This window comes from Labrus mixtus, chromosome 22 (assembly GCF_963584025.1).
Source record: "Labrus mixtus chromosome 22, fLabMix1.1, whole genome shotgun sequence".
In the NCBI taxonomy this organism is placed as follows: domain Eukaryota; kingdom Metazoa; phylum Chordata; class Actinopteri; order Labriformes; family Labridae; genus Labrus; species Labrus mixtus.
This window is the reverse complement of record NC_083633.1, coordinates 18,300,392-18,327,173: the sequence shown is the minus strand read 5'-3', so window position 1 is coordinate 18,327,173 and position 26,782 is coordinate 18,300,392. Positions and strand designations below refer to the sequence as shown.

Genomic DNA, 26,782 nt, shown 5'->3' with positions numbered 1-26,782 from the left:
GCTTCCCAGCTGACAACCACCGGCTTTACAAACTTCTGTGAGAATGCTTTCCAGTTGACACCTTTAAATGTTTACTTTAGGTATCCTAAATTATGTTCTGACAAAAAGTCTGTGTATTATGTGAATCTAGAAGCCAATGCATTCAGATGTTAGAACTAGCTAACTAGCCTAGCTGCTCAGTCAAACATTTTCTTGCGCTGATAATAACGAAGCATTTTGGTACACACAAGTTGATAAAAAAAAAAAAATGTCAGAAATTCACTCAGAGAGGTTCCAGATGAATCCCTTTCCTTAAAAAATGTCCTCATTGTCGGTTTTACCGTCTCGACTAAGTAGCTAGATGAGCTAGCTACTTCAACCATCATTTTATAATTGTCTGGCATATTTTGGTACCTGATTGGTCCGTACCGTCTTTGTAATATATCAAAGAGTAAGGTCTTTTACCTGCTTTTTTGTAAAGTGTCTCGAGATAACATTTGTTATGAATTGGCGCTACACAAGTAAAGATTGATTGATAATAATCTGGAATTATTTCTTCCATATTTCCTCGCACAAAAAACAAATTAAACAGAGGGAGAAAGAAGAACATTATATTTATATAGATATATACAAATAATACTGTACAAGAGCACAAAAGGAAGCAATAACAAAGAATGTTCTGGATTTATCTGTGATATGAGATGAATCAATACACAACATGCTGCATTATAAACATTGGAACGGTTGTATTTGAAAGCTTACACAAAATCTACAGAAAGAGCCGGACTGAATCTGGACTGTGCTCGTAATAAACTTCCGCATTCATCCACTTTCTCTCTCTGTCCCACACACACACACACACACACACACACTCGCACACAAACACACACACACATTTGAAAAACAGGCAAATACATTCACGTTCAGGGTAAATCCCATTCACTCTGATTTCAACACAGGCACACCTGGACTGGCTAAGGTTTAACCACCTGTAGTGGCTTGTATGGCTTGTTCAGCGTCGCTCTCCGCGTGCTTTGCACATTACATCTGCAGTACACACACACACACACACACACACACAAACTGCTGTCTTTGTGTGTAAATGTGTGTATGGAGCGTATCAGGGATTGGACGTGCTCCGTCCACAGTCCATGTCAGGGGGTCATTTAGAGTGTGTGTGTTAAGTCTTTCTCTCTTTGTGTGTCCAAATTCCCTCAGTCCATCTAGGGCTAAAGTGCTGCAGAGAGGAAGAGATTCAGTCTTTTTGTATAAAAAAAATTTGTCTTGTGTGCTTTTATCCCGCAGGAGTCCGTCGCTAGCTCTTATTGGACGACAGCAGAAATATCAAACAGGCTTCAATCATCGCAATTCAGCCCCTCAAACTTGCTCCCAAACCTTTTGCATTTCAGTATTTCACAACTGGAGGACAAGAAAAACACACATTTCTGCGTTTGAGTTCCTTAAAATAACAGTCTTTTCTGTCCATCGAGGTCCAACCTGTCCTCCAGTGTTTTTACTGGTCAATCTACCAGTTGCAGTCTTTTTTGAGTAGTGTGAGGACTTTGCGACCCAAGCTGGCTTTCCAGGGCTTGACGAAGCTCTTCATGTTGACCAGGAGGCGGCCCTGCTTACGGTCCGAGTGGCCCGCCACGAGGTACTCAACCCCTGAGAAATGAGGACAATGGTCAGAGTCGCTTATGTTTTTGAAAGACAATTTCAGTTTTCCAATGAAACTTTGTGGCTGTATGACTTATTCTTAAAAACTGCTTAGACGCACAGAAACTTGCTCTTCATAGCTCAGCATACACATAATTATCTAACTGGCTTGCATTCATGTTTGTTACCTCGATTACTTCATAACATTTTACACATTTTCAGTAAGATACTCTCATGAAGAAGACCGTTCCATCTCTCAAACTATCAGAGTCTTTCGCTCACCCGTTGATAAAAAATAAGTCAGAAACAGACTTTTTTTCACTTGCCTATATTTTAAATGAAACTTTGGTTTCAAACTAGAGAAAGTCTAGAAGATCTAAATCCTTTCATATTTTACTTCAACAGCAGACACAATACATTAAACACACTTGACAATGACTAAAAAGCTTCTCAAGGATTTTTTTCCTGAATCAAAATGTTGTTTTTAATATTGTTTGATGACAACATGATGATTTTTCTTCACTATTTATATCTTGATTCGGTTCAAAAAAATCTGTTATTACAGGTTTATGTGAAAAGTCTCAAGGTGTTTTTTTAATCCAGGCACTTTTGGTATCTGCCTGTTAAAACCAGCAGCTTTAACCTGCACAAGATGACACATTCAAAGCAGAGTGTTTGTCTGACCTGGGTTGAGGATTGGACAGGTGCATCCCCGTGCGGTCCAGGACTCGGGGTAAAGAGTGACCCGACCTCGCTGTATCTTCACCTTGGTGTTCTGGCTGAGCACCTTCTGAACTTTGACTTCCACCTCGGCGTGGGAACCTTTATCATGGGCTGACAGCACCTTCACCTTCAGGACTAAAAGACAAGACGGGACATGAGCGTCATAACATCTTCTGTAAACATGTCGGTTGTTTTAAGAAAGGCGCTAACGGTGCTACAATTCGACGTGTTTGAAACTCGGAGGAACTTTCAAACAAAAATTAAGAATGTGACAAATTGTTTCTGTGTTTCCAGGACAAAAAAAAGCACAAGGTATTGTAGAGGGAAAAAGAAAATCTTTGAATGAGATGAGGATCTTACCGTATGCATAATTCATGGTGCAGAAGAGTTTACTGTTGGTCAGGGCTTGCTCTTTGCACTCACACTTCTCTGCAGGAGGCAAACAGGAACGGATTAATATTTTTAACATAACCGATGTGTGTGTGTGTGTGCGTGTGTGTGTGTGTGTGTTTGAGTGTGTGGTCTCAGATGCTGTGCACGACGTCTTAAGAATGCAATCAGGTGTGTGTGTGTGTGTCCAGTGAGGAATGTGCCAATGAAAGCTGCAGTTACATGGTGCTGGGGGGTCTAAGAGAAGACACACACACACACACACACACACACACACACACACACACACACACACACACACACACACACACACACACACACACACACACACACACACACACACACACACACACACACAAAAATCACTAACGCACACATTCATCTTTGTTCCATGTCCTTGTAAGGCAAGTCAAGACTTTCATTACTTAACCATTAATGCTTGGTCACCAGACTGTGGAGGAGGGTGAAAAACACACACACACACACACACACACACACACACACACACACACACTGTACCTCACCTGAGTAGTGGAGGGCAGAGAAGAGTTCATCGACTCTGAAGATCCTGACCGGTTCACTTGAGTTTCCCTCTAAATTGTACAGGTCGAGATCAGACCTGCAAAAAAACACAAACACACAAGAATGTAAACATATCAGGAGAACTTTAAAATGTACTTATTAGATTTTTTTAAAATCTTTACTTACCCCAACATACAGTCTCCTGTGAACGGATCGCAGTCTCCAGCACAGTCACATGGACGGCAGCCGTATTCATGGAAGCCCCAATATCCCACCATGCACCTGTCACAATGGGTTCCTCCGACTCCGGGTTTACAGATGCAGTTTCCGTTGGAGGGGTCGCAGAGAGAGCCGTCGGCCAGGTGGAAGGGCATCGAACCCAACGGGTGGCAGCTGCACGCTGTGAGAGAGAAGGAGTGAGGATGAGGATTTGAAGGCACTTAAAGCAGCTTTTTGCACATTTGTTAATTTAACTTTCTGTCAAATTCTTGGTCCTCAGAGGATAAATTTTACTGGTTTGAATGATACTCTGACTTTATTTATTTATTCCTGCATCACCATAATGTTCTTGTACTTTACAATTGCAAATCCAATGATTTTCCCATCAGCCCCAGCTTTACAGCTTTGATACATACTGGAAAATTTGGACGTGTTTCTTTGTTACACTAAAGGTAAACTGTGTGCAGTTATACAGGTGTGAGAAATGATTGAGAGATGCTTAGTAACTCAGAGAAATATGAATTTTAGAAAACGGGAATTTGGCATTTGATTTCTGACATATTAAAGTAAATTGTAGGAGAAATATTGAAATAATATTTGGTGAAATACAGTCTAAAGAAACTAAAAAGCAACCAGGGGGAAAATGGCTTAGCATTCAACTTCTTTAGCTTAAACAAAAACTTACTTGAGCTGAAGTTGATGATTGTATTTTGACTGAAACAATCAATAAAGAAGTCTTGGATCCGCCTTAGAAAATTCCTAGAATTTCAGTCATTTATACTCTTCCTAATGCTTTCTAATCCCGCCGCTGCTTAACATGTTAATGTGTTGAAAACTTCAGCAGTTTATGTTTTCATAATCCCTGTTTTCTGTAATGTTTATGCTGATTTTTTTGTTTCTGATTTGCACGGCTGCTGCAAACAACTCGACCCAACAAATGTTGGATGATTTTGGTTTTTGCAGGCTTTTGGTCGAGAAGTTTTGTCTTCAAAATTTCTACCCAACGTAAAAGTCAGAGAATCACCAAATGAGAGGGATTCAAACTTCTGGTCACTATGAAGGCTCGCACCACATTTCAATCCAATCTGTTGAATATTTCAAACTGAAACAAAGTGACTGACAGACCAACAACATTGTAAACACAGTTTTTCATATGAAAGAGTAAACAGTCATTAAAATAAATAACATATATCATTTATAAAAACAAGGAAACATCCCTTCAGAAAACATGGAGTCTAAAGGTCTTCCAGTTGACTGTCTGCTGACCTGCAAACAACAATTTATTACCAGGACTTAAGTAGTTCATCATTCAACAGTTGTTCTATTTGTCTGAGTGATATTGTTGCTCGAGCTTGTAACACAAAGGACTCTCTCTTTTTCTTATCACACACACACACACACACACACACACACACACACACACACACACACTCCAGCTCTCTCCCTCCCTCCTGTCCCCTCTTAATTGTGTGCTGATAGTGTGTTCTTTAAACAACCTCCAAAAACAATATGCTCACACACACACACACACACACACACACACACACACACACACACACACACACACACACACACACACACACACACACACACACACACACACACACACTAAGTTTCCACCGGCAGTCTGAGAAAACTTCTGTCTGCAAGTCTTTCTACTGTTATCAACGCTGCAGACCAGGAGCCCTGCAGGAGGAGATGTCAGGCCTCCCCCATAAATCTGTCCCTATCTTGGGGGCAGACGGAGCTGGAGGGGATGGAGAGGGGGGGGCGGCGAGGGGCGAGGGCGAGTTGGAGGAGAGGCAGAAGACGAGGGGAGAGCGACAAAGAAAGGGGGTGTTGTTTGGAGCCGTTTCTCTGCTGTTTAATGGGGCTTGAAGCTCAACCAGCAGTAAATGACTCTAAAGACTTACTGTACACCCTGAGGCCTGACTCGCTGCACTCTTCCCCCTTCTTCTTGAAACTGATATTTTTAAGGTGACATACTGCATACTTCTCTTCTCTATGGAGTATCTCAGCTTATTAGTAGATTGGGTATGTCATCGTTTCTTGGACAATATGACACATACAAAAGCCACACCCGACTGTGAAGTTGTACTAACTACTATGAAAACAATTTTTGCTCCAATTCGCTGCAGTGTTGCTGAAATCATCTTGAATAAGAAAACAGAATATTCCCCTTCTTCTTTCCTGAATACAGATCTGATTAAGGTTTGTAGTTGATGCTTATATTGCTTTTATCGGGGGTGAGGAGTGACCCTGTTTCCTTCATTGGCCTTCTCAAAAAAACAATGACAGTAACTTGTTTTTGTGGTTTTTGTGTGTTTTTGTGTGTTTTTTTGTGTTTTTTTGTGTTTTTTGTGTTTTTTTTTGTGTTTTTTTGTGTTTTTTTGTGTTTTTTGTGTTTTTTGTGTTTTTTTGTGTTTTTTTGTGTTTTTTGTGTTTTTTGTGTGTTTTTTGTGTTTGTGTTTTTTTGTGTTTTTTTTGTGTTTTTGTGTTTTTTTGTGTTTTTTGTGTTTTTTTGTGTTTTTTGTGTGTTTTTTGTTTTCTTTCTCTCTTCTTTCTCCTTTGACTCTTCTTCTCTTTCTTTTAATTTTAATTTTATTCTTTCATTTTATATAACTAACTTGTTTGTTTGCCCTTCCTAAAGATGTAAAATATCGTAGAGAAAGGGAAACCTTGATGGAGGGAAAAATTTATGAATTTATGTAACGCAGATCCAAGCTACCTCAGTTTTACTTCTTTAAACAAACTGTAATACATGTTCCTGTATTGTACGTGTTATTTTTAGTATTTCCACATTGGGGGGACACAACCTTTTTGACACCACACCACTTATAAAAATGTCAAGACATGATGACAACAAAAAGTAACAAAAAACAAATGAAGGAGCTTCTTTGTCTTCTTCCTGCTGAAACGATGTCACATCAACTCTCCTGAGCTCAAAACCAGACAGCTAATCAGACAAAATAAGATAACGCCTTATCAAACGACCCGAGTGAGCAAGAAAAGTATCAATAAAATCATAAACAATATCAGATTTATCGACTCCAGAGATGTGAAACGTGCAGGCAGGAGGACACACACACACAAGACACATAAACACTGGGACACATCCTGGCAAAAACAAGACTTTAGATTTTAATTGTGTCTGTATCTACACTATTGTTTGAGCGGCCCGCACATGTCGATAATCAACCGGGATTATAGCACCACTTTGGTTCCATGTAAATCCAAAACACATGTGACTGTGTGTTCAGTAAGTGTGTGTGTTTACATAACGGTGTGAGAATTTATGAGCTCTCTAAGGGGTCCACAGACAAGGACTCCTGTGTGTAAATATGTGTGTGTTAGATAGCTGAAGGAGCTCCAACAATGAAAACCTAAAAGAGCGTGTGGCGCGACATGACAAGACACCTGCCTGAGCAGACAATAACCCCCCCCCCGCCCCCCCACGCACACACATGTAAACAAACACTGTAACTTTCCCCCCTGGCTTTAAGTGTTTTCTGTGTGTATGAGCTTGCGCGGAGCCTGACAAGAGTGTTTTCTTTCCCGGGCCCCTCGGAGCCGATGGTATGAAAAAAATGTTCCTCACGATGGAGGGAAATTCCTCCATTGTCAGCGAGTGGCTACAGCGAGGGATTTCACAACCTGTACCGTCGTCGTCTCGGGGGGGGGGGTTTCTCCATGAGCATGCCATTGCTCTTAACTTTCCATCAATCAGCCATCACAGCCTTCGTAATAACACCAAAGCAAATAAAAACAAGCATGACACCTTACCCCGGGTCTCTGATATTCAAACCTCACATTACGTCTGTTTTCCAAAAAAAGATGATGTGCCAATTTTTCATTACAAGAGACACAAGCATGCTGAAACGTATTGCCGTGTCATGCTAGCATACCTCTGCGCTGGAAGAAGTCTAAACGCAATTCATCAACTATCAGAGCTCCAAATTGTTGCTCAATCATTCAAACCTTTTGGTTACTGGTTGGTACTGTCATAAGAGTTTGGTATAAATGTTTAACTGTAAGAAGGTTAAAGATGTTTAGGCACAAACAAGACTAAGAGTCTACAGCAGTGGGAGCAGCTTTTGGGCCTCTGACCATTAAAGTCTGTATATGATGTTTCACACTTAAATATAATATAAATCAAGTATATCCTCTGAAAATAACTCTGTGAGTCATGACTGTCTACAATGGGTGTAACACCCGAGTCCCACTGTCTGTGATGTTTTCAGAGTTTTCAGAGTCCTATCTTCACTTTGTTTACATCGTCCGGACGGCCGGCTGACTCCTCCCCTCGAGTATAAAAGTTGTTTAATTGAGGGACTAGAGAAAAGAAGAATAACATACTGTACTCACTGCTTAACTGTGTTTCTAGATCACGCTCATTTCAGGTAAATTTACATGCAGTGTGAAGAGACGAGCATAATAAAGATCGCTAGCATTAGCATGCTAACACAACAATGCAGCGCGAGTTGTTTTGGTTTCATGCTGGTGCTCAAGGGCGACATCTGCTGGATCAAAAAATCACATATAAAGCCTTTAACAACTTTTTTTTCTTATTGCATTGGCAGCACTCACAACACGTCCCACTGCAGATCCGCTTTCCTCAGTAGTGACTGTATGATGTAAAAAAAAAAAGTAATGTAAAGGAATCGTGTCCCGGCATAGGAAGCAGCTCTACACCTTGTAACTGTGTCCGTGTCCTCTGTCGCCCCCCGGTGGTGGAATGAACTTCCAAACTCCATGTGATCTGCAGAGTCCCTCTGCACCTTTAAGAAAAAGCTAAAGACCCAGCTCTTTCATGAATACCTACTAACTTAATGATGATGGTCTCCATATTATTGATGATGATGATGGTTGTGACGATGGTTTTTGTTTGATAACGACGACTTATAAGATGGTTTCTATACTGATTAGAGCTCTCAAGAACTGCCCTCAATGTTGTGCTTTGCCTCTGGTCACTTCCTGTCAGCACCTGTGTGTCCAATCAGACTCAAAGCTGATCGTTTGCTCTTACTGACATTGTTCCCTTTTTTCTAGATCCTTGCTTGTGTTGTTCTTACTCTCTGATGTACGTCGCTTTGGATAAAAGCGTCTGCTAAGTGAATTGTAGACTACTACTATCATGTAAACTAGTTTCTAGTTGTTGGCAAAGTTGATGTTAGAAGTCCTGCCACTTCTTGATTTTGATTGGTCGACAAAGGGGAGACTAAGTTCTAGCGGGACGGTGCTCCAAAGTTTTCCATAAATAATACACCCCCAAAAAAATCTGAATCTGGCGCTACACATGGACTCCCCAGCTCGACGTGTTTATAAGATCTGGTGCAATTTACATTCTTGTAATCATGTGCGCGTCCAGCATACCTGCAGGACTGAGCTCACTGAGTCACATCTGACAGATAATCAGAGGGAGAATGTAGCCGCTCTGTGTTTACGGATGACTATCGCGTGTTTACTTAAGACTCGTCTCATCACCGGAGGGGGCAGCACGCCGCATCAACCCCAGGCACACACACACACACACACACACACACACACACACACACAAAGACCCACACATATGTACTTCCAATGATTACCCTGAAGCAACTCGAGCTCTGAGTCACACATGAAAACTTGCAAAACAAGCCAAAGCTGGGACAAGGAGGGGTTTGTGTGTTGAGATTTGAGTCAAGACGAAGGAATGCCACCATCTGATGATTAACTACGGTGTAAACCTCGGATGGAGCGTGGTGCCGTCTGCCGCCTCACACACACACACACACACACACACACACGCACACTCATAGAGCCAGGTGCCCATCAGGAATCAGTGTTATCCAACCTGCACGTCCCGGCTTGTGATCCCCGTCCTCAGCATTCCTTTCGGAGACTGAGAGCACCGTGCCAGTGTGGTCCGTGAGGTTCATGTTTGGATTCACACCAGCTACATTTTTGTCAACACCGGTATGATTAATTATGATTTATGACATTTCACAGCGTGTTCTACATGTCACGTTGAGGGGTTTTACTGTCAGTTTGATAAAAAAACACTGAATCAGAAAAAAACCCATCAGATATTTACAAGTGAAATTCCTTTAGGTGCCAAATGAAGCCACTGAGGTCACATCATGTGGTCACTTTGAATAACATTTAACCTTATTCAAGAGTGTTTTTTTGTTCAGATTTGTCTCCTTTTGATTCACTTCGCTCCTAACTACGATTATCAAATGTGTCATATATGACTTTATATGTGATTTTTTGATCCAGCAGATGTCGCCCTTGAGCTCCAGCATGAAACCAAAACAACTCGCGCTGCATTGTTGTGTTAGCATGCTAATGCTAGCGATCTTTATTATGCTCGTATCTTCACACTGCATGTAAATTTACCTGAAATGAGCGTGATCTAGAAACACAGTTAAGCAGTGAGTACAGTATGTTATTCTTCTTTTCTCTAGTCCCTCAATTAAACAACTTTTATACACGAGGGGAGGAGTCAGCCGGCCGTCCTGGCGATGTAAACAAAGTGAAGATAGGACTCTGAAAACTCTGAAAACATCACAGACAGTGGGACTCGGGTGTTACACCCATTGTAGACAGTCATGACTCACAGAGGTATTTTCAGAGGAGATACTTGATTTATATTATATTTAAGTGAAAAATCACATATAAAGACTTTAAGGGGGCGGCTGTGGCTCAGTTGGTTCGATCCCCAGCTCCTGCAGCTACATGTCCGATGTGTCCTTGGGCAACACACTTAACCCTGATTTACTCCTGCTGCTTCATCAGCGTTGTATGAAGGTGTATGAATGGGATTAGTTACTTCTGATAGCAGCCTCTTCCATCAGTGTGTGAATGTGTAGGTGTGACCTGCGGTGTAAAAACACTTTGAGTAGTCAGAAGACTAGAAAAACGCTATACAAGCTCAAGTCCATTTAAGGTAATCCTCAAAACAATGCCGTTTAGAAATGCCCGCTATGGAACTAGATGAACTTTCCATACATATAATTTACATTTACAAAATCAATTCTGCTCCTTGTGAGAGACACAGTTTGAACTAAGCTGCTTATTCTTCAAAAGTAGAAAATTACAGATCTATTCTATCTTTTCAGGATTTATCCTCTGGGGACAATGAGCGTCACTAAATTTGGGGAAATGCAAGGTGACAAATTTCCAAGTGAACTTGAACCTTGGGTCTTTGTTTTTCACCGTGCTGCACTTTCAGTCCGCTTTATACTCATCACTTTCTCCCTACGTTTAAATAATCAAGACTTTATATTTCCATGACGGGCACATCTTGGTTTGGTTTAGTTAGCTGTGTATCTTACCTTTACAGGAGTCGGGGGCAGTTTGTGGTCGCTGAGGGTCTCTGTAGAAACCGGCTTTGCATTTCTCACATTGACCTCCTTCAGTGTTGTGCAGACAGTCGCACACGCCTCCGCTGCGCTGGCCGGACTCGCGCCATGCCGTCCAATCGAACCGGCAGCTCTGAGCGTGGCCGTTACATTTGCACTCTGGGGAAGCGGGAGGAGATAGACCAATCAGAAACAAGAGAGGCTGAAATGGAGTTACAGCATGCTGGAGCCCCTCGCTTTCAGCTGAAGACAATTCTGTTTTTCCCGTTCCTTCTCCTCAGAACGGTCTGACTCCAGCGCCGATGTTTGGTACAAATTTCATCATTTTTTTTTTTGTATTTGGAAAAAAAGCCGCAGCTGTGTTTGTTCAACTCACTCCGACATTCGTGCGGCGCTCCCGTCAGTCCGTCAGCGGGCTGCCAGGGCCGGTCGTTGTAGAGAGGGGCGCAGTGCTCGCAGTGATCACCTGCAGTGTTGTGTCTGCACACACACTTCCCATGGACCTGAGATAAGGAGAGGAGGAGGAGGAGAGCTCATTAGCACCGACAGAAATGAGAGACAGAGGTAAAAGATGGAGGGATGGGAGGAGGTCAGATGGAGAGAAAAGTTCACTTCTTCTCTTTCCTCTTTTAGAACTCTCTACTTTCCCTCTGCTTCTACCAGATTCCTCAGTTTCCTCCCCTCCATCTCTCCCTCAGTCGTTCCCTTTGCCTGAAATTAGTGAATGGAGATTGATTGTTTGGCTTCATCACTGGAAACAAGAACGGGCCTCTGGTCTGAAAAGCCTGTGTGTGTGTGTGTGTGTGTGTGTGTGTGTGTGTGTGTGTTTGTTAGTGTGCATGTGTGTATGAGAAGAGTGCAAGTATGCAGCGCTGAGAGCACAATAACAATCTCCTTGTCATTCCTGTGAGCTGGAATGCCATGCATGCTGGATAATGATTGAAGGGGGGTGCAAGGCATCTGAGGAAGCTCTTTATTTGTTTGCGGCGTTACACCGTGCAACTGTAATGTAGGACACACACACACACACACACACACACACACACACACACACGTAATTATACAACCATTACAGAGGTACACACAATGATCAACGCAAATGCACATGCAAGTCCTGCTAATGCACAAACACACACACACACACATACACACACACACACACAAATTCTTGCATTTGTTTCCCACGGTAAGAGAAGAATTCAGATGGTTACGTTTATGTAAAGTTAGAAACACTGTGGAAACATTACACTACAAGTCCAAGTATTAGATATGAGTGTACCTTAAGTATTATACTGCAGTGTTGAGGTCGCCGTCAGTGTGTTTAATAATCAAAAAGATCGCCGTAGGAAGTTGTGCTAACATACTGCGGTGCTGAAGGGTTCCGGTCCTGAATGGTCTGGATTTGTTTGGACCAGAGAAGGTAGGCGGTTTTAAAGGCTACCCAAACACGGCCGTTTTGGACGCCCCTCTGTTTGCCAGGCAACAGGTGTTGCAGCAGAGATTGAAGCGGGCAAGGGAACTGGTTCAGGTAGAATTGATTGTACCCCAAAGAAATAAGAAGAAAGAGGGCGAGAGAGGCTCATAGAGAGAGAGAGAGAGAGAGAGAAACAAAAAAACACTGCCTGGACTGACTGCTGCTAAAAAAGCTCCTGTAGCCGTCTCTGGATGTCATTACGTCTGCACGTGTTTGTTGTCTTTGTGGCTAACTAGCAGACAGTGAAATCACCCTGAACCACCAAAAAAAAAAAAAACAATCCCATGTGCGGGGGGGGGGGGGCGCACAGGAGCACAAATAAACAAACAACAAACACACAATCTGGTCCTTACATCTGTACAGAGTCTGGAGGGTAATGACTCGACTTATCAGTGCACACACACGCACACACACACACACAACACAGATCACTTTCACTGCTGATTACTGCGCACACACACACACACACACACACACACACACACACACACACACACACACACACACACACACACACACACACACACACACACACACACACACACACACACACACACACACACACACACACACACACACACACACTTTGAGCAGACAAAACATTGCATGCTTAAGCACACACACCTTAACGCAGAGCAGACCAAACAAACAAACAACGCCTGCTGTGTGGAGAGTAAGATACTTGTACTTGTGCATGTTTTTGCCTTTTTGGTTCCCCTCCTCTTCATCATTGCTGTTTTTTCTTTGACAACTTTAAGTACAATTTACTTGACTGTAACTTTTACTTGAGTGATCCTGCCGAGCAACGCTCTCCTAAAATGTCTCGTCTCCTTTTTTATTGCACTTTATCCTGGCAATACGCGGTTGCTGTATTTTGTGTCACTTCTAAATGTTTCATTATGAAACAGCACATTTTGCTCCTGTTGTTTCCATTTCCATCTACATTAAAAAGGAAATAATCTTCAGAAAAGGTAAAGGGATGATAATGGATTTGAAGTGTCTAAAAATGTAAATTCTGGTTGGTGTTTCTTGTTTTGGATTTTGAACATTTCAGAAAATCAGAGAATCGAAAAAGACCAAACACTTTGAGTTTTCTGTCGTATCTTTCATCACAAGAAGTTCACTGATTTACACAAGTCTTTTAAACCACATTTCTCCGTTAAACGCAGATCATTTGTTCTTGCAGTGGAGTTTTTTTCCAGTGCGTTCATTGACTACTACTTACTGAACTTCTTCAGCACGGCACTCGCCCTTCCCTTACTCTGAGTGTTCAGCTATCTCTGCCTTCATCTCCCATCTTGCTCTGCTCTGCTTGTTTGGGTTTTGCCAGGTTGAAACAGAGACACAAAACAAAACTGCTGATAGGCAGGGAAAAAAAACAAAAAACACTTATATAACTTTTGTGTGTGTTTACAAAACGCTCCTGCATGGCAAAGCGACGTTCCTATGACCTGAGGTAATGTTATGGGGAAAGCTAAGGAGGATTTAGGTTCAAGTCTGGGGTAAAGACGGACTTATATCAACGCACTCAAACGTCATTTTGCAGGCATGTCTGTTTTTTTTATACTGACCCTGGCGTGCAGAGGAGGGTTTTACATCCCCCCGTGGTCTAAAGACTGTTTCAGAGGATTTTCTACCCTCAGAAGAAAGGAAATCCTCATGAAAACACTCAGTACAGCTACTTGGAATTTCTTGGCATGAAAAAAGTCAGATTCAAAGATTTAAGGACTGTTTTCAATAAATCGGTTATCAGCGAGCTTTGGTGCAAACACGCCGTTATCAGCAAAGAAAACACATGAATGGTCTTGTTCATTTATTGTGCATATCATATTAAACAGCAGCTCGTGTTTTGATGGAATTTTTTTATGGTCTTGCAAAAATGTTGTAAGCTTTAAATGAGTTTGTATGAGAAGTACACAGACTAGTTTTAAGTTGTAACTGTGTTTAAAAAAACAAACAATTAAAACATTTTCCATTAATTAATGCAAAAATAGAACAACTGGTCTACAGTTATGTATTTTAAATTGCTCTGAATGGAAAGATTAGCTTGCACAAGAAATGGTCACCTCCTGTGTTAAAAATTAAAGGCAACGCAATAAGTGTAAAAAAAAAACATGCAGTTCCTCAAGTGTCCACTAGAGGCCTGCTGAAAAGCAAAGGAATCTCCTTTAGAGCCCATGTTTTTTAAGCAGAGTAATGATTTTAGGTCTCTTTAGTTAATATCTTTGTTCATACAGAGTCATGCAAACATTTGCATTATTAGGTTCGAGGTTGAGCTCTGTAGGCGGGTTGTTTATATTTTTATCAGTCTTGAAATGTTGATTATCAATCCAGACTTCACGAGTGTATATAATGTAATGTTGTCATGCAGCTGTTTATCAGTGTGCATCTCTTTGCTTATAGAAGTTCTCCTTGTTGACTCTCACTTTCCCTGTCGAGCTTCACTGATTGCAGCAGAGCGGACGCTCGGCTTCAAAGTCACCCGGCGTTTCTGTTTGTGGAGATGGCCGTGATAGGAGCGCCGCTCTGAAACACTTCACTGTTGATCTCCAGGAAAAAACACAGAATCACACTTTCATCAGCACACACACACACATACATCAACACCACCATTAGCCCTCGCTCAGAAGGGATCAGTATCTACATCTCTCGGGTTTGTTATGAACCGGAAAGAACGGCAGCTGTTTATCTGAGCAGACAGAGAGCCAGGGGAACAGTGGAAGTAAAAGAAAAATGTGAAACCCCTCCTTCAGTCTGTTATTAAGACGACTGCCAGCTCAAAGAGAACAGGCTATTTAGTTTGTAAGTACTCTAATCTTAAACAATCTTAATTTCAAAGAAACAAGTGAAAAGCCTGCCCATGGGGTGTGATTACTTCACGGAGCAAGTGAAACACAAAGAATTGAAGGAAATGCCCGCATGTCAAAACAGGAGCGGTGCATTCGTATCGCAGCATCAAGACTGGAAACATTTATTTAGATTGGAAATGTAATCACTGGCGAGGAGTATTGATGCAAAAACAGATCTTTGCTGCAGATCCAACAGACTGTCTTTATGTGTTGCTATGTGTAGGTTTTTTTTTTAAATATTGTTTTTGGGGCTTTTTGTGCCTTTAATGGAGAGATAGGACAGTGGATGGAGCTGGAAATCAGAGAGAGAGAGAGTAGGGAAGCTTTAAAGCATTTTTTAAATTTTTAATTCTCAAGTGAACTATTACTCAACTAGACAAACCAATAACCTTTACCTACCAATGTGTCGTACATTTAGAGGACAGTACTCAATAAGACACCGTGGAGTCTAGAGACAAATTGAGACTCAGAAATGTGTTGATGTCAGAAAGATTTGTAGTGAATTGTCCTGATTTTGTTATATTGTCTACATACTGTATGTCCTGTTTTGCTCTATTTTTATGTTTTCAATGTTTGCATGTCATTTTCAATTGGGTAAATTTTATTTGTGATAAATATTCTTACTTTGTTATTTTTACTGTATTTTATTTGAACTTTGTTTAAGTTTTTACCTCACCTGCACATGTGTTTTATTTTGTATTTGTTTTATTTTTCTGTGAAAAAAATGTGCAAATAAACTAAACTCAACTAAAACTAAACATGCGGGAAAGGAGCCACAGGTTGGACTCGATCCTGGGCCGCCCGCTTGGAGGACTATAGCCTCCATACATGGGGCGCCCGCACTAACCACTGCACCACCAGCGCCCCGCTATGTGTAGTTTGACACATTCATAATATCGACGAAATCCCTACAACCCTACTCTGGTGGTAATGTGGTAATTGCATTCCTTTAAAAGATTTCATTTTAACACTCTGACTCTATGCTCCCCCTCTTACCACATGGTTGGTCCTGTCTCTGATGGGCTGGTACCCCCGCGCGGGAACACACTGCTCGGCGTGTCCGTTGCAGAAGCAGCTTCCCTTCACTATCAGGTCGTAGATGGCAAAGTGTCTGGTGGGGAGGTCTTCCTGTGCGGAGGCGGGGTCTTTGGCCTTGCACGGACACGCCTGTCGCTGCAGAAGTCGAATCCTGATGTTGGTCACCCTCAGCTGCTGCTGGCCCTCCAACCCAAATGGATCCAATGACTCCCACTTTGGTAGAGTGCGGTAGATAACCTGTTGGGCCGGAGAGAGAAACGCTATCAAAGTCAGAAAAAAAATCTACAGTTTGGAGCACTTGCAGGTTTTGCAACGCTACCACCAGCCAAATAAGACACATTTCCATATCCATCCCTGGTCTCAATCTGCCCACAACATCTTGTTTTTTTTCCAACCTACTTGATCTTGAAAACCACTTGTCAGCAGGTTGAGTTGTTTTTGGTTTTATGGTTTTCTACTCAATCAAAAAAGCACAGACAAACAGAACGGGGGAAAGTTCCCTCTTTCAGCCACACTTTATGATTTACAGGGATTAGACAGGTTCATTAAGTTGCACAATCGGGTTCATTGATGCTATCTGTGTCACTACATCTGTCATGGTAATGGCGGTTTGTTTTGGTTTTTTATTTGTGCAATAAATCACGACTTTACAACCCTGTAGTCATTGACTCTGTCTTCACGTGACCATGAGGGCGCTGGGTGTCCTTAAATAAGTGCCTCGAACCCTTTCGCCCCTTCTCGCCCCTTCTCTCCCCTCTTTCCCCTCTCTCTCCCCTTCTCTCTCTCTCTCTCTTTACCCTGTCTGGTCCCTGGACATCCTTCAAATCGAAGATCCCTTTATGGGCTGCCATCGCCATGGCTACTGCTGCCGCTAGCAACGAGCACCGCTGCTGTTTTTTTTGGGCACGAAGAGAGTTGGTGTCTGCCCTCCTCTCGCTGTGAAAGAAGTGTGTGTGTGTGTGTGTGTGTGTGTGTGTGTTTGCAGGGTGTGTTGTTGTCTCTGGCTGTCAGTGATATCGTTTGGATGAGGAGTGTGTTTATGTGTGTTTCCTTTGGCCAAAGCTTTGAGATGCAAGCAGAGACCCCATGCAGTGCCCTCATTGGCTGGATGACCGGCCCCGAGTGCGATGGGAGGAGCACTATTAATTTCCCTGTTGTTGGACGAGGTCACGGGGTCACGGCATTGTGGTCCACAATTAAGAGAACACGACAAATAGAGGACCAGGGGCGCCGGTCCACGGGAGAGCACAGAGAGCGGGGCCAGACAAAGACGGGGATGGAGATGCAGCTTCACATAACTCAGGGACGGACAAAAGGCCCGCGACAGCTCAGTGATACCACAGCAACACCAGAGGATACACACATCCACACTGGCATGCACACAAACAGCAGTGTTGCAGATTCCACAGAGTCTATCTTCGAGCTTTTACGACACAATAACACCTCACAGTTTCCCTCTGAATGCACAGACGGAAATTAAGAGTTTGCCCATATGCCGATGATACTCATGTGTATGTTGGTTTACATGTTAAGCAAAGTCGGGGTTTCCTAGAATCTTTTTTAAGCTTTAACAACATGCCTCAAAAGCCGTTTTTAACACATGCACTCTTAAAAATTCTTTGAAGTGGGCGTGCCGGTAGCATAGTGGTTAGTGCACTCGCCCCATGTACAGAGGCTGAAGTCCTCCAGGCAGGCGGCCTGGGTTCGAATCACACCTGTGGATCCTTTCCTGCATGTCTGTCCCCACTCTCTCTCTCTACCCAATTTCCGACTCTATCCACTGTCCTGTCTCTAAATAAGCCCAAAAATAAACCTTAAAAAAATGGGTTGAAAACTTTAGGCGGCCTGCCCCTGAAATCTTCTTTAATTAGTCGTCCTGTTGGGTGGTGATGTGAGTGGTGCATAATCCCCACCGGCTCCAACCTACACTGACCAATCGTCATAGTTGTCAGAACACAATTGAAAACCATTACAGCTTGGGGCGCTGGTGGCACAGTGGTTAGTGCGCGCGCCCCATGTATGGAGGCTGCAGTCTCAAGGGGGCGCCTGTGGCCTCCTTCCCGCATGTCGTTCCCCACTCTCTCTCTCTCTCCATGATTTCCGACTCTATCCACTGTCCTATCTCTCCATTAAAAGGCATAAAAAGCCCAAAATAAATCTTAAAAAAAACAAAAAAAAAACATTACAGCAGTATAGACAAAACTTTCTTCCACAGGCAAAATGGAATTTATGGAAAAAAATAAAGTTTCCAAGAGGACTCCATGAGGATTATCCAGGACGGAAACAGCCTGCTTTTATTTATTGTTCATCGTTTTATATCATTCCGAGTCTGCACACAAATAAGCAACCAGAAAAGCCAAGTAGGAAACTAAAACTAGGGTCTGGATAAAACATTTCAGATGGCTTGTTAAGGTACCTTGTCGAGGTTTTCTTATGCTATGGAGCTATGTCTGTGTAGGTTCTCAGTCATCCAGGTCATGGTAAATTTGAAGATTGATCCAAATGCAACTGTTTGAACCAGACCAGTAGAACCAGTCCAGATGCCTTTGGATCAAGATTCAAATCTATGGAGCTTTGATTTTCACACATCGACTTACATTTATGTAAAGATAAAGGAACAGTAACATGAAAAAAAACTAAGCAGAAAAGGCGTAGAAGTGCACTTAGAGAGCAATCTTCTCAATACTGAGTGTGGTTTGAGTTTAATGGCTTCTTCCTCTACAAAGAATATTCAAATTCTACCAAGTTCATAAAAATCAGTGCAATAGTTATTCCATTATCCTACTGACAAAGTGCAAACATTCTCCTTGGAGGGTATAAAACGACTGCTGCAGTAGATAGAAGACGTTGACATGACACAAAAAAAAAACGTCTTCAAGATCAAGTGCAATAATCGACTTTGCATATGCTTTACCTGAATTCCTCGGGTCCGTGGGGTTTCAAGGACACACACAAGGTGTGTTGGTAAGAAATGCTGACTGTAAAGATTTTTACTGACTGAAACCTCCGCAGGGAACCTTTAACTGTGATCGAATCCACAGAAACAGAAGTGCAACAAGTGCAGAATGGAAAACATCTGCCTTCTTGAACTTTCACTTTTCTACTGCAGTGTGTCTTATGTGGAATCTGACGACTGTGGCTGAATTAAAAACTAGAGACGATAAAGTTTTATAACCCAGCAATGAAAAATATTGCAGACATTTATTGCTAAATGAGCCACGTTTTAATTTCTGTCTCGAAGTTCTTAAAGGCGTTTGGCTCTCTGTGGTCCATGTGTCCACTTGAGGCTGGAAAATAAAAGTAAGTCTGGCTTAAACAGGCGTAATTCCATCAAAGCACTGTGCGCTGTAATCTGGTAAACAGGCACAATGGGCATTGATGGAAGCAGAGAGACGGAGAGGGAAACAGAGCGGGTGAAGGGGTGAGCTGGGGGGGGGAGGGGGTGGGGGGGGAGGGGAGGGGAGGAGGACGTCTAGCCAACAGTACCAACATCCATCAGAGCAACGGCACTTCCTTCCCAGCAGACAGACGGAGAGCTGACTATATGTGTTTATCTGAGTGTGTGTGTGTGTGTGTGTGTGTGTGTGTGTGTGTGTGTGTGTGTGTGTGTGCGTGTGCGTACTGTAGGCCTCGCTCTCTTCCCTAAGGAGGTCAGTCTCTACAACAAACACTCACATTCTTCCAGCCCGGCTGACCTCATAAATAAGACAAGGAGCTCTGCATACTCCACACACACGCACGCACGCACGCACGCACGCACGCACGCACGCACGCACGCACGCACGCACGCACGCACACACACACACACACACACACACACACACACACACACACACACACACACACACACACACACACACACACACACACACACACACACACACACACACACACACACACACACACACACACACACACACACTCACACGCCACCTATTCCCCCACATTACAGGTGAACAAGAAAAAGCTTTCAGCGCAAGAGATGACATGCTTCCATGGAGGAAAGCTGAGCCTACCAGCTCCCTGAAATTGCTCCCAGCCATAGAACAACACCCAGAGAGCCTTCGCTGCCATCTGATAACCAGAGTCGACACGTGCATGCGGGAGATCTTGAATCGAGTCATTTATGTCTCATTTAGCTTGTTTCATGATTGCAACACAAATTGTTTGCGCAGGGTTTAAAAGTTACTCTGCAGCAGGTGAAGTAAACCTTGATGAGGCGACATGACTTTAATATTAAAGTGAAAGTGATGTCAGTGTGGATCAGCATGTAAACCGCTTCTTCAATTAATCAATCAATTATTAAGTTAATAATAGCATAAATTAATGGCAATATCCGCAGGGGCAAATGAGATAAATGAGCGAGGATTTAGAAGATCACATCCCGCAAAAATGTAGTCTGCAATATTGCACGCTCTAGCAGAGAAATGTTGCAGTATTTTGAAGCATTTGCAAATATTTAGTGTGCATGGCTGTTTAATTTGAGTGGGTTATGAAAATTAGTCTATAACAAATTTAAAAAACATGCAGTACAGTGTCTTAAAAATTGCCTATTTTCTCATATTGGGGGGATAATCTGTGATATTTATCATATTTGAATGTCCCACTCTCACTCTCATGATGTGTGAGACCAAAATGCTAGCTCGCAGTATTTGGTCATTTAAAAATGCGTAAAAATGCAGATTCAAATAGTGCGTTTAGGGGCGGCTGTGGCTCGGTTGGAAGAGCCAATCGTCCCACAACTGGAAGGTCGTGGGTTCGATCCCGAGCTCCCGAAGCCACTTGTCCGATGTGTCCTTCTGCAAGACTCCCCAAGTTGATCTGACTCCTCATGTGGTCTGAGCTAAACTGTGTGCAAATCAATCCTTAAAACAAAATCCATAGAAGTGAGGTTCTACACTCACTAAAAACAGGTTCACACACACCGCACAGTGTAGCGCTCTGTCGTCACCGTACACAGGCCACAGTGTGTTTAACTGTCAGCGCAGGTGACACACAATCACAACAAAACCACACAGGAACAGAAACGGTGTGAGCAGCAGCTGGCCTGTCAGGAGCTACTTGACCTCTGTTGACCTCCGGGTCAGGAGTTGAGGGGGTTAGAGAGCAGAGGTTGTACTTCTAGCACAGGTGGCTGAGACGAACGGAAACCAATAAGAGAAGCACGAGGAGACAGAGAGGGAAATATGTTTTGCCTTTTTCACACCTTATTTTTTTCTCCATAAAACATGGAGAGAAAAAGAGAATTTTACCGTTTTTTTTTTTTGTCTTGAATGCACAAGCCCATAAACGTATTTTTTCACACATGCACAAGTTGCACAGCGGGAGCAGATAAGAGAAAGATTTATGATCGGGCTGCAGAGTAAGGCCAAACCAGCTGTGGGGAATACTTGGAATATCAAAGAGGGCGTAAACACACATTACACACGAGAGCTCAGCAGGCAGTCCAGAGCAGCAACACGCTCGGCATGCGCCTCCACACACATCTGCAGAGCGGCTCCTGACACACACTGCTTCAATTAAAACATCAAGGGACTTCAGGAAGCCCTCTCGTGCTACGGTTAAAGTACGGCCATTAAACACTCACTCAAGCACGCACGCACACACGCACACCTGGATGTGCTCTGCTTTCTACTAGCATCGTGTGACTTTAGCATGTTGCGTGAGCTACTGCAGAAAGAAGTGAATTTGTTCCAGGAGGGCAGGTACCGATGGAGAGGTCACACTTTAATATAATTCGTTCAGAAATGTAATCGGTCTCCAGGGCGATTTACCTGCCGCACAAAGACACTGTGTCTGTGTGTCGATATGACATTATCGGTCATTAACTCATGGAGGCAGAAAGAGGCTGAACAGGAAACTTTCTGGAACCCCCCTCCAGCGCTTCACTGCAGGTGTGTATCCGCCCTCCTTCCCCACCTGTGTTAACCTGCTTTCTGACGTATCTGACTGTGTTTGGACAAAGAGTGATATTAAGAAATCAACCAAGACCTGATGCTAATCTGCTCATCCAAAGAACCGCTGGCTGATTAATGGGAATAAACAAAGTCATTTATGTTCCAGTTAGAGTGGCAGGTGGCAGCTTAAGAAAGAACTCATACCAGCCAAAGTCAAAAGTTAACCCCTGGTGAACCAAAAATTGTAACTCCACATCAAGTTAACCAGGTAATGAGCGTGGAAAATCAACAGTGACGACCGCCAAGGCAGTACACAAAGATTTGGCTGAAATTACCCATGAACACTTGAAACCATGAAAAATGCCTTCAGAGACTTCAACACAAACTTCACACAAGAATTCACCGACTTTAAGGACGACAACAAAAAAAACTGATGATAAACAACAATGAACTTCAGGACAGGACAAAAGCATGAACATCGTTTTACTCCTATGATTTCTCTCGTTCAGTTTCCCTGAAGAGGGCAGCATACACCATGTGCATTCATTTCATGAAGATGTTGTGGTGAACAATTTGGGGATCAAATTCTAGAGTCTAGAGCCCGATTAATTAAACCGATAATATCGGCCGATATTGGCACATCAAGCGACTATTGGTATCGCAGATATGCGCCGATATTACAAGATTTTTTTTCACCAGTCAAAAAGAATTTCATGTGAGTTTCAGTGTATTAAACTAGCAGTTCTCTTTCACCAGCAGAGGGCGCTATATAGATTACAACAAGCATTGCCACTCTCCAGGGCGTCAAGCGGTGATGCACGTGGTACATGCTGCTGGGCAGAAAACGTGAAGAGAAAGTAACGATGCAAACAGTAAAGTTACAGGATGGGAAAACAAAACGATTGCAGGTATGAACGTGAAAATTCTCTGTGAGGAAAACGGTCATTCAATCAACAAAACGTAGAAGAAAAGCTGAAACTAGACTTCAGAAACAGATTTAAAGCCCGACGTTAAAGGTTAAAGGTCAACAGCTTCCTTCTCACCTCTCCACGGTTGCAGGGATAAGCCCCGGAGTATTTAGACGTGCAGGTGGCGCCATCCCATCCCTCTCCCGCCTTCCCCTCCTCCAGCCCGAAGGTGGCGCTGCAGTTGCCGGCGAAGTACTGCAGCATCTTCCACGTCCTCCCGAAGTCCTGCGACCGCTCCAGCGTCATGGCGGCAGGCCTCGGCGAGCGAAACACCAGGATGAGATGCGTGAAGTAAAACTCCGCCTCCAGGTCCAGCTGCACCGTCTCGGACTCCACCCCCTCCGCCGACTGCCACCAGGTGTTCGGGTGTCGGAAGGAGGAGTCGGACATGGCGCCCGCCAGGTGGGAGAGGTGGGGCAGGCCCGCGTTGCACTTGGCACACGTGGCGGCGTCGCAGGCCAGGTTGACGTTCGGGTCGGAGTACGAGCAGTAGAGCTCGGTGCCGTTGTTGCCGCAGACGGTCTGCGTGAGGACTCGGCGACCCAGGGCCAGGTTACCCATGCGAGGGTTGCAGGCGCGGCTCTCGCAGCGAGGGGCCACACCTGCACGGAACACCTCCGACAGACCTGAAAACAAATAATAATAAAGAGTTTACACATGTGCAAACAAATAAGAGCTGAGGCGACAAAACAGCTTTGCAGAGCAGTGAGGTGTGGCACTCTGCACACCTGAGTTTAAAGGGACAGTTCACACAAAAATAGTTTTCAGTATCCAACTTTTGAACATTTGATTGACAAATAAAAGCTGCTTTAAAGTCTTTATATGTGATGTTTCACACTTAAATATAATATAAATCAAGTATATCCTCTGAAAATAACTCTGTGAGTCATGACTGTCTACAATGGGTGTAACACCCGAGTCCCACTGTCTGTGATGTTTTCAGAGTTTTCAGAGTCCTATCTTCACTTTGTTTACATCGCCAGGACGGCCGGCTGACTCCTCCCCTCGCGTATAAAAGTTGTTTAACTGAGGGACTAGAGAAAAGAAGAATAACATACTGTACTCACTGCTTAACTGTGTTTCTAGATCACGCTCATTTCAGGTAAATTTACATGCAGTGTGAAGATACGAGCATAATAAAGATCGCTAGCATTAGCATGCTAACACAACAATGCAGCGCGAGTTGTTTTGGTTTCATGCTGGTGCTCAAGGGCGACATCTGCTGGATCAAAAAAAATCACATATAAAGCCTTTAAAGGAGATTCTTATTGACTGCACATGTTGTTGACTGGAAAGCAAATTGTTGCAGGATCAAGGAAGGAAGCATAGTCTATATATATATTCTATTAAAAACCAAAACAAATGAAACTCTTTGCATGATGACAAGATGTCATAATGATGAAATAATAATAATGCAAGGCCTCACCTGAACAAACACGAGAATGGAAGACAAATAATGTTTTGCAATATGGCTGATTATTGTGCAATCTAAGTCTAATAATTGACTATATTAAACCATAAAAATGTCTCGCCTTCTTCCTCGGTGACCCTTGGAGTAACCTATTAGTTTATTTTAAGCAGGTTAGGAGATTTCTTGAATTGTCAGGACTCTGAGTTTTAGTGTAAGAACGAGTGGGCGACGTGAGTGTGTACACAAGTCAAGTGATTTACCTCGATCGGAAATGTTATGCAAAGGGGATAATAGAGGCATTGTGCACCTGCCTGCTGCAGACTGCAGCCAGCGTGGACTCTAACACAGATAATGTTTGGCAGCTCGGGGAGGATGAGCGGCATTCAGACGCCTCCCAGACGCTTTGTAAGAAAGAGAAGAAGAAAGAAAAAAACTCTCCCCGAGGGCCACAGTGTCATCTTCCAATAAGGATTTATCATCCAGACCTCGACAACATGTCTTTGTATTTCATATCAAAACACCTCACAGATGCTATCATGTTACACCCTCAGAGCCTGAATTAATGAACCTTTGCTTTGAGGAGCCTTCTCAAGGAGCATGTTTTTGTGAGACAGGAGTTCCTGCTGAATGACATAACTGTGTGTATGTGGAGGTCAGGGGAGGAAACATAATCATTTAATTCAACTCTAGTGTTTCACATAATGAGCAGTTAAAAAAATGGGACTAACTATCCCATTTTATTTGGTTTGACAGGAGCTTTTAATTTGAAAAATACTGATTTCAAAGTAAAATCAAAAACAAATCACGACTTTTATGTTTCTCATACAAAACTTCCATTCAAATTTGTGCAAATTAACAACAACAAGGGCTGAGTCATGCCTGCTGCTGTTCCCTGCATTCATGAGTTTAATATGGAAGCAGGAGTTTAACACACTTGAGTATAATCTTGAATCATCTCAAACGTTTGAATAAATTAGGATTCATGTGTCAGAAATCAATTCAGAAGAATATTCTAAACGGAGCTTAAATGACTAAATATTTAAAGGGAGTTCTGCAGCAGGGGCAACATGCACACTGTTGCTGTGGTAACAATAAATCTGAGATGTGTTGTGCACAATAAAACACACTAACCTGCATCTGACAGCACGGCCAAGCTGATCACCAATAAAGTCAACATATCTCCTCGTGGCAGGGAGATTAAATCCAAAAACACGCGAGAACAACTGTCCCAGAAATGTCTCTTCTTTTTTTTTTTTTTTTTTTGGAGTTATTCAGACATCAAGTGTGCAGAGATTTTTTTATTTTTTTTTTAATCAAAGAAGAAGACAAGTGCGCAGGTTCACATCCAGTGTGGACTTTCTCTTTCACTCAGCTGCGATCCAAAGAGGCGATAAAGGAGAAACGACATGATCCCGGACGGTGCGTGACGTCCCGCAGAGAGAGCAGAAAGGGAGCGTAGAAGAAGAAGAAGAAGAGGAGGAGGAGGAGGAGGAGGAAGTGTTCAGTTGTTCCCGGCTCGTCGTTTGTTGCCGTTTCGGGACCCGCAGCGTGTTTCATTTCCCCGCAGTGAGAGCCCGCTGCTGCCCCGCTCTCTGCTCCGCACAGATATGAGTGAGAGAGTCCGGAGAGGAGGAGGAGGAGGAGGAGGAGGAGGAGGAGGAGGAGGAGGTGTAGTGACAGTAGCAGCAGCTCCGCCTCTCCTCCGCATTTTTCTCTGGCTTAAAGGAACATTTACAGTTTCTCCACAACCTGCTGCTCACACCAGGGGGGCTCCAACATGAGGTGCCCGGACCACCAGGCGGCCTAAAGGATTCTCTGTCAAGCATAACTGTGCTTAAAATTTAAAATAAATGTACCTTCAGGTGTAAATATTTAGCCTTATTGTTTTACAGATTATATTATTTATGATGTGAATATATAAAACCCACACACTGTAAATAAGAGCCAATTGGATGAAGCCTGAGTGACGTCGTCCCTTGGTTTCTGAAGGGCCGTTTTGGAAGTCTATCCGTGGCGGTCGCCATATTTGCTGGCTCTAACTTTAGTCGACCTAACGACGGGCAAAGAGCCTTAAACCTCCTGACAAACTGCTACAACACAGCCGCTTACAGTCAGATTGATAACTCTCCTATTAATACATGAGTCTATATCCTTCATAAAACCAAAACAAATCGGTTATAAAGAAATTCAAGCGTGTGCCGATAAAGATATTAAAGACCAAAATCTTTTTTTTTTGTACCAACATGTTAATCTCTGCTGTCAAAAAGACATTTTAATATGGGGTGTGTATGTGACTTGCGGGTCTTTTGGAGC

The 26,782-nt window shown here is 43.1% G+C and overlaps 1 protein-coding gene across 1 annotated transcript; it reads right to left on the bottom strand.

Moving 5' to 3' along the window:
• Positions 1-576: 576 nt before the first annotated feature.
• ntn4 (netrin 4) lies at positions 577-26,098 on the bottom strand. The gene is made up of 10 exons (XM_061029206.1): positions 25,601-26,098; positions 23,134-23,684; positions 16,152-16,430; positions 11,209-11,335; positions 10,806-10,991; positions 3,457-3,670; positions 3,273-3,367; positions 2,719-2,787; positions 2,320-2,493; positions 577-1,644 (listed from the first exon to the last, which is right to left on the bottom strand). The coding sequence occupies exons 1-10, from the start codon at positions 25,644-25,646 to the stop codon at positions 1,505-1,507; spliced, it is 1,881 nt and encodes a 626-aa protein (XP_060885189.1). The 5' UTR covers positions 25,647-26,098; the 3' UTR covers positions 577-1,504.
• Positions 26,099-26,782: the final 684 nt, after the last annotated feature.

Bases quoted from the DNA above. Each gene is read 5' to 3' on its own strand.
- ntn4 (XM_061029206.1), bottom strand. From the start codon at position 25,646: ATGTTGACTTTATTGGTGATCAGCTTGGCCGTGCTGTCAGATGCAG. The intron at 16,431-23,133 runs GTGAGAAGGAAG...CCGGCCCAACAG, and splicing joins ATCCCTGCAACCGTGGAGAG to GTTATCTACCGCACTCTACC. The intron at 11,336-16,151 runs GTAAGAGGGGGA...TCCTTATCTCAG, and splicing joins GAGACAGGACCAACCATGTG to GTCCATGGGAAGTGTGTGTG.